The sequence below is a fragment of the Zonotrichia leucophrys genome, chromosome Z (assembly GCF_028769735.1).
Source record: "Zonotrichia leucophrys gambelii isolate GWCS_2022_RI chromosome Z, RI_Zleu_2.0, whole genome shotgun sequence".
Lineage (NCBI taxonomy): Eukaryota > Metazoa > Chordata > Aves > Passeriformes > Passerellidae > Zonotrichia > Zonotrichia leucophrys.
Genome location: NC_088200.1, coordinates 37,718,333 through 37,736,637, shown reverse-complemented (window position 1 = coordinate 37,736,637; position 18,305 = coordinate 37,718,333). Strand labels below are relative to the sequence as shown.

General features: G+C 41.0%; 1 protein-coding gene across 1 annotated transcript in view; it reads left to right on the top strand.

Moving 5' to 3' along the window:
• Nucleotides 1-695: 695 nt before the first annotated feature.
• PGM5 (phosphoglucomutase 5) overlaps nucleotides 696-18,305 on the top strand; it is a 68,445-nt gene continuing 50,835 nt past the window's right edge. Inside the window, exons 1-6 of the mRNA XM_064736570.1 lie at nucleotides 696-1,017; nucleotides 7,369-7,531; nucleotides 10,122-10,268; nucleotides 14,242-14,367; nucleotides 16,319-16,509; nucleotides 17,430-17,584. Coding sequence (XP_064592640.1) covers nucleotides 757-1,017; nucleotides 7,369-7,531; nucleotides 10,122-10,268; nucleotides 14,242-14,367; nucleotides 16,319-16,509; nucleotides 17,430-17,584 — 1,043 coding nt within the window. The 5' untranslated portion in view covers nucleotides 696-756. The remainder of the gene's footprint in view (nucleotides 1,018-7,368; nucleotides 7,532-10,121; nucleotides 10,269-14,241; nucleotides 14,368-16,318; nucleotides 16,510-17,429; nucleotides 17,585-18,305) is intronic.

The window sequence follows — 18,305 nt, the reverse complement described above, 5'->3', positions numbered from 1 at the left end:
AATGTCAGGCATCTTTGCAGTTGCTAGTGCCACCACCTCTGCATTTCATTTAAGCAGAATGAACCCATGCCAATGAACTAAGCTTTACCATACATCTGTATGAAACGCCTTGGTTTAGCATAGGGAAAGGCACCTTCATGGTTGGCCTTACAGTGAGCCTGGAGAGAAAAACTAGCACAGTTAGTAAGCAAGCCCCTCTTTCATTTTACTTACTATACAAAAACCTTGCTTTTGAGCAATAGAGAAAAAAAAAAAAAACTCGATTCTCTTTGTTCGTTCTCTAACTGCCTGCTGCGCTGTTCCCTTGCCTGGGGCAGTTCCACGGCCTCACGCCGCCGGGATGCTGCGCTCCGTGTGGGCAGGGAGGCGCTGCCTTCGTGCCCAGGGTGCCCGGTCCCGGCGGGGGCCCCGGCGCTGACAGACCGTGATCCCCCCGAGCAAGTGTGCAGCGCTGGCTCGCCCGCTCCTCGCTGCCTCCAGTTACATCGCTGGCAGGAGCCCGCGGCTCTCGGCTTCGCTTTCCAGGGTTATTTTTGGCCGGGGCCGCCGCATGCTGATGGCAGCGAGCCCCGGGCGCCTTGCCGGGCGGCGCGGCGCCGGCGGGGCCCCCGGCGGGGCGGGCGGGGAAGGGGCGGCGCAGCCCCCGAGCCCGCCCCGGCTCCCCCGCCGCGCCGGGGCCGCCCGGGAGCGCCTCTGGGCTCCGCACGGCCGGCTCGGCAGCGTGCGCCGCGGCCGCCGCTGGCCAGCGCAGCCGCCATGGAGCGGACCCCCATCCCCGTGCTCACCGTGCAGACGACGCCCTACGAGGACCAGCGCCCCACGGGCGGAGGGGGCTTGCGGCGGCCCACGGCGCTCTTCGAGGGCCAGCGCAACTACCTGCCCAACTTCGTGCAGAGCCTCCTCTCCTCCGTGGACCTCCGCGACCGGCAGGGCTGCACCATGGTGGTGGGCAGCGACGGCAGGTACTTCAGCAAGACCGCCATCGAGATCGTCGTTCAGATGGCCGCGGCCAACGGGGTAAGCTGTGCCCTCGCCCTTCCCGCCGCCCCGCGGGTGCCCCTGCTCTCCCCGTCCCTGGCAGCGGCCCCCGCGCCCTGCCCGCCGGTGCCATCTCCCGGAGAGCGCCCGGCGCACGGATAAAGCCGGAGGAGCCGCCGGTGCCGGCCAGCCCCGCACCTGCCCCGTCCGGCGGCCCCGGGACAGGCGCCGGCTCCATCGGCGGGGTGGCAACCGCTGGAGACTGCCGGCCGTGCCCTGCGGTTTCGCCCCTTATCTTAGAAGGGGGAAGGCATGGGAGCTGAAACATAGGGGCACTCTGCAGGAGAAAGAGTAGCAAAGTTAGGACTAAGTACGCGGGAAGTAAAGGTATCGAACAAGCACCTGCTGCTCAGGATATTTTAGAGGAAAATGGTACTGTTGAAGGAAGAGGAATTCAGCATTTTACCCGCAACCTTAGGAAAAGAACAGTTCTCTCCTCTTGGTCACTTGCAAACAAATTATAAAATTCTGGAGGACACCGGTGGGAGAAACCCCTGTCAGACAGGATACAAATTTTTTGGTGCAGTTTTGAATGTAGGAAAGAACCCAGGTAGAGAACTTTTGTCTTTTGCTAGAAGAAGAGAGAACTTATCTCTTCTGCGCATGTGAGAAGAGATTTTTCTGTATATACACATTCATGTGTGGATGTGTATAGACAGAAAGCTGGAAACTCTACATAATCCAGTTGAAACTGCTATCTCTCGCTATGATGCCTAGACTGATCCTCTAGGTTTGGCAGAAGGAGGAGTGATATAATTCTGTAGGGTTTTTTTTAATAGGGATTTTTTTATTCAAAAGGCATTCCTTTCAAAAGTTCTTTCAATTTTGAAATTAATCTCCATATGTGCTTGAATTTTCCCTGCTGATTTGCTGTCACATACAAGACCAACCAGCCTTGTATGAATAATGAGCATTTTAAATTTACTTCAAAAGTATGTTCTCAACATGGTGATAATATCAAGCAGATGTTCAGTGATGCCTAAAGATTTCAGAGACTGTGTTACATACTGTCTACCTAGTGCAAAATCACTGTTATATATAGGGACTTGTGAGAGGCCAGGGTTTATGTGGCCCGGGGTGTGGGAGGGCTCTCTGGGGACACTTGTAAGTGGGGACAGTGATGAGACCAGCACAGCGATTCCATCTGCAGTGTCAGGGGACGGAGCGTGCAGGCAGTGAGTGCAGGGCAGAGGAGTGGACTGGTGTGTGGGGAGTTGCAAGGAAGGTGGGAAGCGCATGGAGGAGTGCAGCTCCCTAGCCCCGTTGCCCTTGTGGCCCGGTGGAGACAGTCTCATGGATGGAATTGCGCCTGTTGGCCCGGTGGGGTAAGGTGCAGCAACAGCTGAAGCAAGAGCTGCCCTGCAGAGGCTGAGGGCCTCACATGCTGGTAGGAACTACAGGAATGGGTTTCAGTGGCCACAAGAACTGAGGTGCTGAAGAAATTTAGGATTTAGAGGAGCAGGGTCTTCTCATCCAAGTTATGCTGACTAATTTTTCCTGTCAGCCTGCCTCCTTCCTACTGCTTCTGTCACATTCCTCATCTTGCTGGAATATCTTTCTGACCTCAGGAAATTTCCAGTTTGACATGATTCTGACACCTTGCTGTAATAATGCTATTTCCCCTTTCTTAGTTACTGCAAGTTTCTTAGAAACACAGTTTCTCCCTAGTGCTTTCTGAAGCCAAACCCCTAACGCTTCTGCTCACAGTTCTCACAAATACCTGAATTCATGTATGATTCTCTTGCTAATGACACAGTCCTCAGAAATTCAGCAGCCTAGCTGGTAGGGAGCTATTGAAAAGGCTTCCCATTTCCATGTTCTAATGCTCTGTTCCCTCTTTAATGTCTTCACCCTGGTCATCTTCACCTCTGTTTCTCTCAAGTACAATGTAAATGCGTAAGTTTTCACATTTTCTTCATTAGTACTAGTTGTATGTTTTATTTTTTGGCTGTTAAGATACACCTGCTGGGAAAATATCTAAATCTCCTTGATAGCATTATTTAGTGCTGTGCTATATAAATAGGGGCAGAGGAAGAGACTCATGTGAGCAAAGATCTGTCCCTTTGGATGAGGTTAATATCATGAGAAAGCATGTAGCTGGAACCACAGGGAAAGAAGTGAATTGATGTAGGCTTGATCAGATGAAACGTGGGGAAGGCTTGAAAGGTGCAATGAAAATGTTCAGCTGCCCTGAGTGCCAGCAGTGCTGATAAACTGAACTTTAATCTCCTTGCTGGAAGACACATACTGAGAGCCATGGCTAGTTGTGCTGGCTGAGTACAAAAATAAAGGCGATTTTCTATTATCATCTGTAAATGGATTGCCCTTTAGAGTTGCTAGGTTCCTCTTGTTCTAACTTGGTGACTCATCCCACATTCCCCCTGTGCTAACAGCCTAGCACGGCTGGCATGGGCTCCAGTACAAGGAATGAGATGAGGTCCCCTGCTCAGTCAGCTGCCAGGGCTTGGCCTGCCTTCTGCTCCTCCTCGGTGCTGCCGGCTCATGCCCTCCAGCTGCGGGCTGCAGGTGCATGCACCACTGCTGCAGCCTGCACAGCTGCAGGCTGGCCCCTGCTGTGCAGCTGCCAGCAGCACATGTGCCACCAACTGCTGATCAGAGCTGAGCGTGAGCAGCCAGGGCTGTCCCTCAGTGGGCACACAGCTGGGATGGGAGCAAACACTGCTGGGTAAGGGATGCATGTCATGGGAAGGTGGGGGACTGTGAGGAAGGGCAGACAGAGGCCCTGTACCATTCTGGGTTGCAACAATCAGTTTGACAAAGTAGGGGTGGTAGGAGAGTATTTGAGGGTCTGTTTCCCTTTTCATCTGTGTCGTGCCAGTAGCAGTGCAATACAATTCCTCTATGTATTAGATGTAAATATTCCATTAGACCAACTGGATGGGGTGTCTGATTTTTAATGGAAGGTTTAGGATACATTTAAACAAGAAGCTGTTATTTGTGACTCTCAGTGGTGGATCAGAAGGCAGTGCCATTACTCTGAATGTGGAAAGTCATGACAACGTGCTAGAGAAACTGCAGGGTATCATCTCACAGAAGTGTGAGATGGCAGAGTTGAGTTTTCTGGTTGTCTCCTATGTAATACCACGTTAGTTTTATTTTCCATGGCCTTTCATGCAAATCTTCCCTCCCTCCCTGGGTCTGTGTGATATTTATTTGCTTCTACACTGAGTGTGGTGTTCATGTACCTGAATTTTACTATAGTATCCTAAAGATACTAGTAAAATACAGAAAGGCACAGCCCGAAGGATGTAGTGTACTTGCTTCATGTTCGTTGAAGTAAAATTGGCTGAGGCATGTGAGAGATTACTGGGAAAAATAATTTAAAAAAACATTAAGTGACTCCATAGTAATCAGCCGAATTGTCTGAAAAGGCACAGCTGCAAGTGGTAATATTGCATAGAAATGTTCCTGTAAAGTACCTGTTAGGGTACTTTATTCTTTCAGCTGTAACTGTTTGCTGAGAATCTTTGTTTCTGCTGTTGTTACTAAAGTACAGGAACAAAATAGAATGTGGCATAGGGATGCAGTAATAGAAGAGATATTACATGCCTGTGATCTTGTAGCCATGCAAGTTTTTGAATTCCAGAGATAATCTTTCCATGCTATGAAATTGTCCAAGATTTTCAGAAGGATATTACTGGAACTTTAATTGTGACCCAGTATGTGCGTACAGTTTGGTAACCATTTTAGTTTTAGATTGTGAGAAGTCTGTAAAAACAGGTATTAATTAAATTAATTAAAGAAATAATTTAATGCTAGTTTAGCATTTGATTCAAAATGAAGAGTTTCTGAGAAGATGACTTTGTGCATTCCTGCCACCAAAATTAAAACAACAAAGGAAGATGGATAGCACATTTATACCTTTAAGGTCTGCACTGTCCTGAGGGAGTTTTGTAGAAGCACTGATGGCCTTAATAAAAGGTGAAACTTTATAGTAGTCCCTGCAGATAAAATACTATTGTATCATTTATGTAATTTGATTGGTAGGATCCTTAATTTAGAATGCTAAATACTGCAATATTTCTATAGTACAGAAATTAGCATAATAAATATTTCAAACTGGTATAGAAATAGTAGCCTCATGACAAGTGCTTAAGGCAAATCAAATTACTCATATTTATATTAATATTTGGCATCCAGAAAAATGGGAAAACTGGTTTGTGCGACATCTGCTGAATGGGAAGAAATGAAATATAGCAGAAATAGTCCTAGGTAATTTGTGTATTTTGAATAATTTAAGGATTCTACTAAGTTTTAAAAATACAGTTATGTTTATGAGGACAAAAGCTTAAAACTCACTACTTTAGATTTAGAAATACCAAAACCATGTTTGTGACAAGCCTGTATGCAAGTGTAAATATGGTTATACTTGAATGCCTCCAGATAGATTCAGATTGTTGTTTTCAAGCATTTTGTAAAACGTTATTGCTGTCATATTCCTTTTGTTTACTCATACACAATACTGTTTTAAGAGCTGGCAACCCTTTCTGACAGCTGTATTTGGAAGATTGAGTCATTGCTCTAGCTTTCTACATGCTTCATAGTTTAAAAAAAGGGAGGAACAATATTCCAAACAAACAATTTCAAGGTTTTTAAAATAATGTTTTTCTTTTCACAGTAATATTTTGTTTGTTTCTTAACGTATGAGCTATCCTGTTTTCTAGCAACATTCCATAGCTTCAGAATTATCTGCAAAAACTCTGAAAAGAGAAGCAGGTAGACAAACAATTATTCTTTCATCAGAGCTTGAGGTAGAAATCTCAGAAGAGTGCATTTTCTGCACATTTTTTTAAAATTCAAAAGCAGATCCTGTGGTTCTTACTGAAAGAGAAACAGTTAGACATAGTTTGTGATTGGTGAGAATTATCAAAAAAGTACTTTATGGTAGAAGTTGATAATTTCTTTGTAGTCCTAATTTTTGAAATCAAAATAGTGTACAAAACCATCCTAAATAATAATCTCCTAATCCTTTGCTCTTCTGAAATAATTTGAACCCACACTTTTAAGTAACCATTAAGGTCCTATTGTGAGTGCCCAGAAGAAGGTCATCTGTATACGAAGGAAGAGCTCCATATGGACAAGAGGCAGGTAGTGACACCTCCTGTGCTGTTGCTTTGCTGAACAGACTGTGGAGTTGTCAAATCTCCTTCAAATTAGAGAATGACCTCTGAAGTTCAGTTCCCAGTCTGCTTTCAGATGGGGAGTGGAAGGGATTTGGTGTTCTGCCTTTCCCTCTGCCGACCCTAACAGCCCTGCCCCTTCCCAAACTACTGCTCAGTAGTGGTGGTGGTGATGGGGGTTTATTTGATTTTTTAAAAATATTGATGTTATTAAGAAAGTCCAGACTTCAACAATATCCTTTCAAACTCCTTGTGCAGCTGCCTCAATTCTCATCTGTAACACTTAACCTCTCCTTCTACCCTTGCTTTTTTGCATCTTCCTTTTGCGTTCCCCAGAAATTGGAACTCTCTTGCATTTCTTGTAAATACATTTCTTGTTGGCTCCTAGATTATTTATGTTAAACTGAAACTGTAGTATCTGCGTAGGGGATGAAGGCATGGTTTTGAAATTGGAACCTTGCAGTGGAACTGCATATAATACCAAGCACATTGAGTCAGTGTTTAATAACACCGCCTGAAAGGGTTTTTTTTTTTTATTTTAAGAATGGTGGGAACTTCCCCTGCTCAGCTGTGCCCTGGGAAACTATTCATTTGGAATAGCCAAAGAGCCACTGATAGCTGAAGGAGGAGCAATGCTTTCTGTGGGGCAGGACATTCAAGGCTGTCATGCAATAGAAGTGTAACTACAAGATTCTGTAGGTCCTAATGCGGAGTCGTACTTGTGATTACACGGAAAGGCTGCTCTGTGAAAGGCAATTTGCTTTCTATTCTCTTTCTGTTAAAGTCCCAGCCCTGCAAATGCATCCATGGGTTCAGCCCTAAACTGTACTAATATCTGAGAGGATTTGCTGACTTGTGGGGTTACCTGGAAGTAACCCTACTTGGTTAGCAGGATGATAGCCTAGTGTTGTGCTTGGGAGCTTTGCAAATCCTTGTCACTGCTGTTTGCTTGCTGTACTGTCACATCCAGGCCACTGGGGTTAAATGTGCCAGGTTACAGTATTTTTTGTCAGTGCTCCAGGTTAGCATGCAAGCAACTCATGGATATTTCTCTGCAAAAGAGTATGTTCTGTACCAAGACTTTACCATTTCTATCCTGTATATATATTCCTATTGTGTGTGTGTTTATATACTAATTTTCAAAACTTTAGTAGTGCTCAGACTACTTTGGTTTGTTTTTCCCATGTAGATTGGCAGATTGGTTATTGGACAGAATGGGATCTTATCCACACCTGCTGTTTCATGTATCATCCGAAAGATCAAAGCCGCTGGTGGAATTATCCTAACAGCTAGCCACAGTCCTGGGGGACCTGGAGGAGAATTTGGAGTCAAGTTTGAAGTTTCCAACGGAGGTATGGTTTTTTTAAAAAAAAGACACTACAACATCGCATCTTGGTGTCCTGGAAATGGCTTGTGAGAATGACTAACTGTCTGTAATTATGTGGTTTTTATTTACTCTCTTAAAATTGTGAAAGATGTAGGCATCTCTTTTTCTTTAAATAATATAAGTGTATTTGTGTACATGGGTCTGAAAAATAAGCATTAAGTGTTCATTGAAGTCTTTGGAGTTGCTGTAAGATTTCTATAAATAACTTGCTGTCTGGTTTTTGCAGTCATTTATGTAGGCATCCAGATTACTGTAACAATTCTGATCCTTTTATAAAGATGCCTATGAGGGTGTTCTGTTTTCTTCATATTTCTGTGTTGCTCGTGTTGGCATTTACTTTAAAGCGTGTAATTTCAGAAGTACTGTAAGCAGTGTGATTCATTGTCTTGTGTGGAAGAAAGCACACAAGAAACTTCTTATGTTTACCCAGGAAGTAACTTATCCAGGTAGGGAGTTGTACCATTTTACCACTGCAATTCCACCAATGAATAAGGGAATTTTTGTGTATAGCTGAAGTCTTGTTTTCCGAAATTGACAGCTAACACATTATGTTGTTACGGGTTCTAACTTACCTGTATATGTTATAGGTTCTGTATGGTTTACATTATAGATTTGTGTACACTTATGTAATATTCTGTGAGGTTGCTGACACCTTGTATATCACACATGTAGAGTGCTTTCCATCTGAAAAAAAAAATGAACTGAAAGTACTTAAATAATGTTTCTTTCCCTATTTTGAAGGTGGGAGAACTTGAGATGGGGGGCTTTCTCCTTTCTCTCTTGTGTAACTGAAAAATATGCAGGGTTAAATGAGTGTGATTTTATAAACAGAATAGGCTTGAATCCCAGAGGGATTACAGGGACTATGTCAGGTCAGCCAGTAGAAAAGCCAGGGTCACAGCACACATATACCAGAGCTGAACCATTAGATGAATTAGCACTCTATGAATTTTAAAACACCACATGCATCTAAAATCTGCTTGATAAATGGGTAACAGTTGGAGTCTAGTGTGCTTTGCCTTAAAGAGAATTCAAAAAGACTAGTAAGCTTCATGTATGAAACAGTCCTCAAACACACGTCACAAGGTTTAATTATTTATGTTAATCAGCTGGGCCATAATGAAAAGTAGTTGGTTTAAGTTCCAGCTGAGAAAATGTGAGTTAAGTATTAGGCAAGGTGTTTGGACTTGAAGACAGTGTTTAAGCACAGCAACAAGCTCCTAGGGAAGGTTATTGCTGCTCTGTATTCTTGCTCAGTCTATTTTGCAGATCCAGGTCAAGCAGAAATGGCTTGTCTCTGTAGCTGTAGAAGAGAATGTAGAGTGACCTGTGGGATCTCCTTAGCTGGAAATATCAGTAGACAATACATCCATCTATCAAGGAAGATCTGTAGCTAATGACATCCTCACCCTTTGGATGGGTTTGGATTAGATAAGTAATATTCAATTTTGGAAGCTAAATGAATGGAGACAAGTAAGAAGTCATTTTGGAAGCTAAATGAAGAGTATAGTGGCTGGTTTTTATTGTAGTGATTTGGGCCATCTGGTGCACTGCATCTGAGATGGAAGACACTACTTTACATGGCAATGCACTGCTGCATATAGCAGCATTGCTAGACAAATGGAAAGTTCGTACTGAAAAAGCCTTCAAAGACATTTTGGATGAGGAGAGAGAGCACAACAGAGGGAATAAAACATAATTTTTAGAGTAGAAGTGTAGCTTTAATATAAACTGTGCAGGGTCAGATAAGCCGGAAAGGGACTTGCTGCAATTCATACTCAGTTGCAGCTCGGACTCAACCTTTTCACTGCATATGGCATAGTTCATCTAGTAATTTTCACACCAAGCCAGCAGCTTTAATTTAGTTGACAGTAAATCTTTGAAAATAAAGCCATCTTTCAGGCTGTAGCAATCAAAGTAACTCAAAAGATGTGTTTTCTGTTTCTGAATGACATAACCAATCCAGGTCGTAATTGCTAATTGTTAAGCAATTAAGGCATTTTGAATTTCAACAAAGATAAGTTTCATTCAGGTAGTGGAGGAAAACTGTAACACAGCACCACTGTTAAATGGATAAGATTTCTAAAAACGGTATTTTTTTCTAATGAAATAATGTGGAACACCAAGCTATCTGATCTTCACAGGTGTGCATTTGCAGAAAGTCTATGAAACACCAGAACGTGCTGCTGAAGAGCAGGCTTTCCTTTGATAGCTATGTTGAGTTTCCTTGCAGAGTGAGAAAAGGCAGTCCTTGACCAATAAGCCCAAACAAATAGGACTGTGGTTACCTCATCTTTCTTGCCCCTGGATAACTTACTCTATGTCAATCAAAATGTTGTGAGTAATGCAGTGTATTTCCATGTTTTATTTTTTTGAAAAATGTTTTTAACGTGTGTTGTAGGGAAAGAACAGACTTTATTTACTGCAGTACTTTGTTTTTTTTCATTCCATAGTAACTCAAATATATTCAGAAAAATGTTTGCTATAGCACTCATTTTTAAAATAGGAAATCTTCATTTAAAAGAAATGACCCATCACATTATTTTCTGTTGTAGGACCTGCTCCAGATATAGTTTCAGAAAAAATCTATCAAATCAGCAAAACCTTGGAGGAATATGCAATTTGTCCTGATCTCAGAGTGGATTTATCACGCCTAGGAAGACAAGAATTTGATCTGGAGAACAAATTCAAACCTTTCCGAGGTATCCATGTGTGCTTTTACTCATGCTAAATCCATTGAGTCTAAATATTAGTACTACTGCAGAATTATAATGGGTAATTATATAAGCAGAACTTCAGTTCTTCGAGATACCTTACTAAAAGTTACCAAAATAAGAGACAGTATAGAATCACAAAATGGTTTGTGGTGGAAAGTACCTTCAGAATCATCTTGTTCCAACTGTGCTATCATGGGCAAGGAAACCTTTCATTAGACCAGGTTGCTCAGAGTCCCATCCAGCCTTGCCTTGAACACTTCCAGGTATGGGGCATCCATCAGCTTCTTTGGGCAACCTCTTCAAGTACATCACAACCCTCACAATAAAGAATTTTTTCCTAAAGTCTAATCTAAATCCCTTCTCCTTCACTTTAAAACCCTTCCCCCTTGTCATAATATGGTTTGCCTGTTTCAAAATTCTCAGCTGCCTTTTCGATACTGGAAGGCAGCTGTAAGTCTCTTCAGAACCTCTCCATGCTGAACAATCCCAGATCTCTCAGCCCGTCCTCTTAGGAGTGGTTCTCCATCCCTCTGATCATCTTTGTGGCACTCCCTTGGGCTTGCTCCAACAGGTCCATGTCTTTCTGGTACTGAGAACCCCAGAGCTGATGCAGCCCTGCAGGTGGGGTCTCAGCAGAGCAGAGCAGAGGGGCAGAATCCCCTCCCTGCCCTGCTGCCCACCCTGCTCTGGATGCAGCCCAGGACACGTGTGGCTCTCTGGGCTGTGGGTCATGCCCAGCTTTTCATTCCCAAGAACCCTCAAGTCCTTCTCTGCAGGGCTGCTCTTGGTGAGTTCTTCTGCCAGTCTGTGCCTGTGTCTGGAACTGCCCTGACCCAGGTGCAGCAGTTCCTGCTTGGACTTGTGCAACCTCAGGAGATTCTCACAAATCCACTTCTCAAACTTGTTCCCTTCCTTCTCCGTTTGTGTCAGCTGCACCGCTCAGCTTTGTCATCTGCAAACCTGCTGAAGGATCACTCAGTGTCACTGCTGATGTCATTGGTGAAGATATTGAAGGGTACTGACTGGTCCCAAGACCAAGAGCCTTGAGGGAACCCACTCCTCACTGGTCTCCACCTGGACATAGAGTCATTGACCACAACAATCTGGCTGTGTCCACCCAGCAAACTGCTTTTCCATTGAATAGTCCATCCATCAGATCAGATGTCTCTGCAATTCAGAGATATTGGATGTGATGCCATGTGGTACAGTGTCAAAAACCTTTAAGAAGGCTAGATAGATGACGCTGGTCTATCATGTATCATCTGAAAGATCAAAGCAGCTGCTGGAAATATTCTAACAGCTAGCCACAGTCCCGGGAAACCTGGAGGAGAGATTGCAGTGAAGTTTGAGGTTGCCAATAGGAGTAGAGTTTGGGTTTTTTTAATAAAGCAAAAGGTCTCATCAAGAGACTCCCCATGTCAGGTGGCCAACCACAGAGCCCTATGTTGATCTGCTTCTTGATTTTTACCCACAGGGTCTCAGTCTGTTCATGGCTGTTTATCAGAGGCAGCTCTTGACAATCTGAGCCTTCTATAACATTGAGCACAACACCTCCCACCCCTCCTGTCTGTCTGAAAAGACCCAGCCTGTCTCTTCTGAAAGGCTTGCAGCCCTCAGCTGCAGTGCTCCAGTCATGAACCTCGTGTCCCATGTTTCTGTGATTGCAGTTAGATCGTAGTTTTCTAAATGCACCATGGTTTCCAGCTCCTTTTGCTTGTCTCCAATGCTGTGTGCATTATGTTTATTTTGCATTTCAGGACTCTGAGTTACAGACTTTTAAGTGCATCAGGCCTCCTCTTTCAGCCAAATATCTTTGCTAAATGTATGCTTGCTAGTATAAACACAAACCTTTTTGGTCTAGGAATGGTTTCCTTATTGAAGACTAATTGATAAAAGAGTAAGTGAGACTCTCAGTTTATTCATTTTTGTTCACACTTTCTGAAAAGTTATGGGATTTCTACATCCAGCAACTCCAAATGTAAAGGGATTGCTTAAGCACGTGTTTAATTTTAGGCATAGTGAATACTTTTATGCTTACAATTGATTTCAAATTATTTAACAAAGCTGTTTTCTTGAAGGAGTCAAAAACAAATTTAGGGGTCCTGATAAGTATTTCAAAATTAGTGTATATTTCATATATTTCAAATACTGTAAAACTCTGTGCAGCCTCAAGAACTTTCTGCATTCCTGATGCCCTAAAATTAAAGCCATTTTGTTTTTCACCCAAACTTCAAATTTTGAGACAATTTACATTTTGAGAAATAAAATTTTTCATTTAAAAAAAAGTCTTTAAATTTGCATTTCACTGGGGTATTTTATTTTATTGTAAAGAACATGTTTGGCTTTTTTAGGCAAACAAAAAGAGACACTCCTCTCCCCCAAATATGTATAAAAGTTCATACAAATATTTGCAGATTTTCTGTATGTTTTTCTAAGGAAAAAAAATCGTTTTCCAATCACATCTTCTAAGAATACATCAACCTGAGATAGTAGAGCTATCAGGGAACTCTACTGAAGCAATGCAATTGGCATATAAGTGCATGAAAAAATACAGTTTACACAGATTTCAGTGCAGATTGAAGGTGCAGAAAGAATGAAAATAATAGAAAAATTAATTCAAGATACTCTCTTATGCATTTGAAACTTCTGCTTTTTCATCAGTTGTATGAACTAACTTCTGTGAATCAAGGCTACAAGAATCCAACCCTCTGTGAATCAAGAGGTGCTGGAACAACGGAGGTTTGGCCAGAGTTAAAATAATTTTTAGACTTTAATCCTTCATGTGCTTTATATTCACATGTGTGAGCAGCTCCACCAGAGTTGCCACATTTGTTCAATTGTGTAAAGCTTAGGGCCTGCTAAAATGCTGTAAGGAGCAGGGCATAGAAGACCAATAATATAGTCCTGGTAGGTGTTTAAAACTTTCAGCATATAGCATAGAATTGACTCTTTTTCAAGTAGGTTTCACAGATAATTTTTCAGCCTTGAGAACCTTTTTTTTGTTTCTTCAAGCATATTGTCACAATCTATTATAAGTGTTTTTCTCAGGCTCAAAAAATGTCTCTCATTTTCATGTTACTCTAAATAAGAGCATTAGTGTGAGAGGTTAGTGTTTCTGTGCAAAATTGAATGAGATTCTAAGTAATAATTTAACTTATAAGTAAGATATTTCAAGATACTAATTTAACCAGATGAAAAGACAGTCGTATAACATATGCTTTTAAATTTAATCAGGAAAAGTAATTAACTCCAAGATTACTGAGAAGCATGGCTTTTGACAGTTGTTTGGTTGCTACTTTCATTATGACAGACTTATTTTCATTAATTCATCTTTGTTTAATGTTTTACATCCAAATAGAAAAACTGTAGTGCTCTCCTTTTACAAATTTAAATTTCAAGTTATCAAGAACTTAGCAAAAACATCGATGAGCCATTGCTTTCCTAAATCAATATGAGATCTACAATGCAAAACTGTAGTTTGTTATCCACCTACAACAAACTGAACGCAGGTATTCCTGGTGCCAGAATTTAGAAAATAGATTGCATGTCTCTCTTGAAGGAATCATGCAGATAGGTACTTCTATCAGGTAGAAGTTGAGTGGTGTCAACTTGCCGTGAACATCCTTTTCCTCTGAAAATAAACCTATTTAGCTTGCAAAGTTTTTCAGTGGTTTAATGAACGATCTGTTAAGAGTTTACTTTGATGTGTGAATGTCTTCAGTGAAATAGGAGCTGTCAACTTAGATTATCTCTAGAGTCTTTTGGCAGGCAAAACTGTTGATCTTTTCAAGGCTTAAAGCTTGATAATAGCCACACTGAAGGCAGAGGGAGCCTTAGACTCTTCCTCTTTTCAAAGCAAAGCTGTGTGATGATTTTAGTTCTGTTGGGTGGAAGAGATCTGGAAGAAATAACTTCACTTGGGTGAACTGTAGTCACCTTTTTGGTGTGATTTTTCTAGTGGAAATTGTGGATTCCGTGGAAATCTACCTCAATCTCCTTCGAAGTATTTTTGACTTCAGTGCCATCAGAAATTTGCTGACTGGACCCAATCAGATTAAAATAAGGATTGATGCCATGAATGGAGGTATGGACTTGAGTGCTATTGGGACAGAATTTCAGTAGATACACTGAAATAACTTCCCAATAAAAGTTGTATACTGCAATGGTTTCCCAATAACATACAGCATATAAATGTTGGACTTTTATGTAATAGAAGCTAAGGGTAATAAGGAAGGATTTGAACCTTATACTAACAACAAAGGCAGTCTTAGTTACGGGTTATATTTCTTACCAAGCAAAGAGATTTATCTTACTTGATAAATAAGCAAGGACATATGTGTCCAATAAAAGTTTTCTTTCTGCATTGGAAGCAAGCAGGGTGAGGTAATCTTGCCGTGACAGGGTGATGAAGTGTCCAGTGACTGAGGAGGTTACAAGGCAGTCTCTACTAAGAGGAAATTATAAATGGTATAAAACTAGTAAAGTCTGAATAAATAAATTAAAGAGTTAGCTCTGTCTCACTAATGTTAAAAGTGAGCAAATTTCGGAGTACTGTAGACAAGTTGAAAGTGTCATAGAAGACAGCAAAGGGATCAGTGATGTACTGGTAGTAAAAAATTATAAGCTGTATCACTTGGGGAAACACAAACCAGGATAAGATCTATTTTAGGCTACATTATGAATATATAAATAAGGATTGCTGCAGATAATGAATTGAAGGATAGGAGCGTGAGTAAGACTGTTCAGCATTATCTTATGGAAAACAGATTATGTCAAGCAAACCGGGTTTCATTCTTTAATGGTATTACAAAAACAGACCCATAAAAGGAGCTGGACCGACATAGAAAACTTCTGTAAAGCATTTTATCTAGTACAGTGTGATAGTTCCGAACACCCAGTTTTGCCAGACTGTGTCAAAAAGGCAGATGCTGTCCTTTAGCAGTGCAGAGGGAGCAGTGAGGAAGGCACTGCCCCTTGTCGTGTACTATACTGGAGAGATGTTACTAAAATTCCTTGGAGCTCTCATGTTCAGAATTTTTACATGTTGTAAAAAGATGCATAGTCTGTTTAGGGTTAGAAAAACTGATGCATCACAAACATTTTAAAGGACTTAGCTTGTTTACTTTATTTGCAAGGTGGCACAGAATTGGCTTTATGACCTTGCATTTTGGTGGAGAGATGGGTATCTACAATTTAAAGTACAGGTAGATTAAGTGTATACAAGGGGAATGTATTTTTATGGCTGTAGATTAACATCTACATTTTCATGGAGAGAGGTTTCACTCACACAGTTTTATCTCAGGTCTCTGCTGCTCCAATTAGCAAGATTTAGGAGTAAGGTGGTAGAAAGGGAGAGCAGTCACCCATGCATTTTTAGCCTCTGAGTGACCTGTTCACACCTGGATCAGGGATGCAGAGTGCTCAGGTAGTGACCTTTCAGTCACCAAATGCAGGTAATAATTATGGTATGTAACAGCATGAGGTTGTAGTTGGTCATATCTTTAACAAAACAAAGAAGTATTTTGGAGTTAGTTTCGAGAAAATTTTAATTTATTCTCTGCATGGTGGAAACTAAAATGTAGTAAAATTCTTTAGTGGACAAATCTATTGCAATTTTCACATGAATTGGAATCTTAAGATAGGTGTATTTCCCATAGGTATTCACCTAGTGTTAACTTTCCTTGCTATTATGTGTTATTTAAACACATAGAATAGTGGGTTTTTATTATTTATTTTAGTGAGAAAACCTCCTTTATGTGAATGATAATATCTTTACTTAATAATCTGTAAAAAAACCTCTGTGTCTTTCACCATTTTGATGTTCACGTTGAATTGATTATTTTCGTACTGATTAGTTATTTACTTTGAGGACAATCACATATTCCTCGGTGAAATAATACTTTGGGGGTTGTTGCAAGGACAGATGCATAGAATTGCTGAAATTATATTTTGTATGCAGTGTCCACAGTGCTGTAAAAAATCTGAATGTCAAGCATATGCTTTTGTGATTGCATGGCAGATTTCTGTTTTCACAGTTATGGGACCCTATGTGAGAAGAATCTTGTGTGATGAATTGGGAGCTCCTGCAAATTCTGCCATCAACTGTATTCCACTGGAGGATTTTGGTGGACAGCCTCCTGATCCAAATTTAACATATGCAACTGCCTTGCTGGAGGCTATGAAAGGTGGCGAGTATGGATTTGGAGCAGCTTTTGATGCTGATGGAGTAAGTATTTAGATCTGTCCTGAGGTTCCACCGTAGTTGTTATTTTGTCTGGGGTCAGATATGAGATGTGTAAGTATAATTTATCTGGTTTTCAGTAACCCATTGAAGCTAAAAGTGGTATTACTTTCAGGTACAGATGGTAACATTTGCAACCCATAAATCAGACACATGTTGTAATTTTTCTCTGCAAATGACTGAAAATCAAGCAGAATTTGAAGGCAGGATGAGAATTATTTGAGTATCAGGCTGGTTTTGTCTTGTGCTGGTGTAACACTTTTTTCCTTGGTTAGGAGCACGCAGCATATAGATTATACAGACTTGTCACAGTAAACAGTAATAACAATAAGTCCTTTTTGGTTAGCATCATGAATTAAGGGCTTTTTAGCTAAACAAAGCACTTTTTAGCTAAACAAATCACTGAGTGATAACCTCTGTTTATTTTAATTTTTTAATGTTGCATTGTCACCATAATAAAAAGCAATGTATTACAAAAGAACTTTCTGCCCTGACAAGGTGGGAGAAAGATTAAAAGGTTCTGAAGAACAAAAGCTGTTTTCTATTCTCAGTAAACACAAAACACTCTCCTACTCCCATAATAGTGTGTATGGGAAATTGGCAAAAAGATTCTCCTACACAAGCATTCTCTTGGCAGAAACAGATCTGCTGAAGTGACACGTAGGAGGCAGAAGCTAGAAGTTGATCTGGAGCTTTGATTTGCAAGGCAGGAGGGCGTGATGGTGTGGTAGTGAGATTATAAACATGCCAGGATGATTCCAGTAAATTTTTCTGCCCAGACAGGTATGTGAATTACCCAAAGGCTGCACTTTTTCTCTCTACCTCCAGTGGATCTAGGAAAAGAAATTAAGTGTCCTCAATACATGGAATTTAGGATGCTATTTTAAATTTGTTTTCTTCTCCAGGACCGCTACATGATCCTTGGCCAAAATGGTTTCTTTGTTAATGCATCAGATTCTCTGGCTATAATTGCTGCCCATCTGTCTTGCATTCCCTACTTTTGTCAGACGGGGGTCCGAGGATTTGGCAGGAGCATGCCTACCAGCACAGCTCTGGACAAGTAAGATGAAATATTTATTTGTATCACCTTGTCATTATATTAGTTATCTCTACTTTTTATTACATAGAAATTCCAAAATTGTGAAGTCTTTTGATAAGAGCTTCAAATTTTCCCAATCTTTATGTGCTTTATTTTTTAAACTGGTTTTGACAAGATTTTGGTTGTCAAAACCTAGACTAATTTTTCCTATTTTTACTTGCAATAAAAGAGTTTAATTCAGTTTAGAGAGGAAGTAAATTGGTAAATCTCATGTACCAATATTTCACTGTATTCTCCCGTAAAACTTTATTTTTCTTTATTAGTAAATAATGGTTTACAGCCTAATCTGGCAGACCTTTTTATGAAAGTTGTGGAATTTTAAAAAAGATGAAGTAATAATTCAATACAAAAAAATCAAAACCCTCCTTAGACTGAGGAAATATGAGCATCTTGTGTTAGCAGCTGAATTTTGAAAAAGTTTCATCCAGGCCTGAGTTTACTGTAAATATCAAGACAAGATGGTTTCTTTTATTGCATTAATATATTCTGTTTGGAAAAGCTTTGGCTAAATCAATTGTGTCTCAATTCATCGGGCTGCATAGCTTTACTATGACAAGAGTGATCTGCTGCTTCCCTTAAGTGTGTCTTATCAGGAAATAGTAATTTTAAAGCGAAAGGTAGGTTGTATGGAGAGGTTGATTGCTGTATCTACTGTTTGCCTATTCAGGAAGTTTTGAGGTGT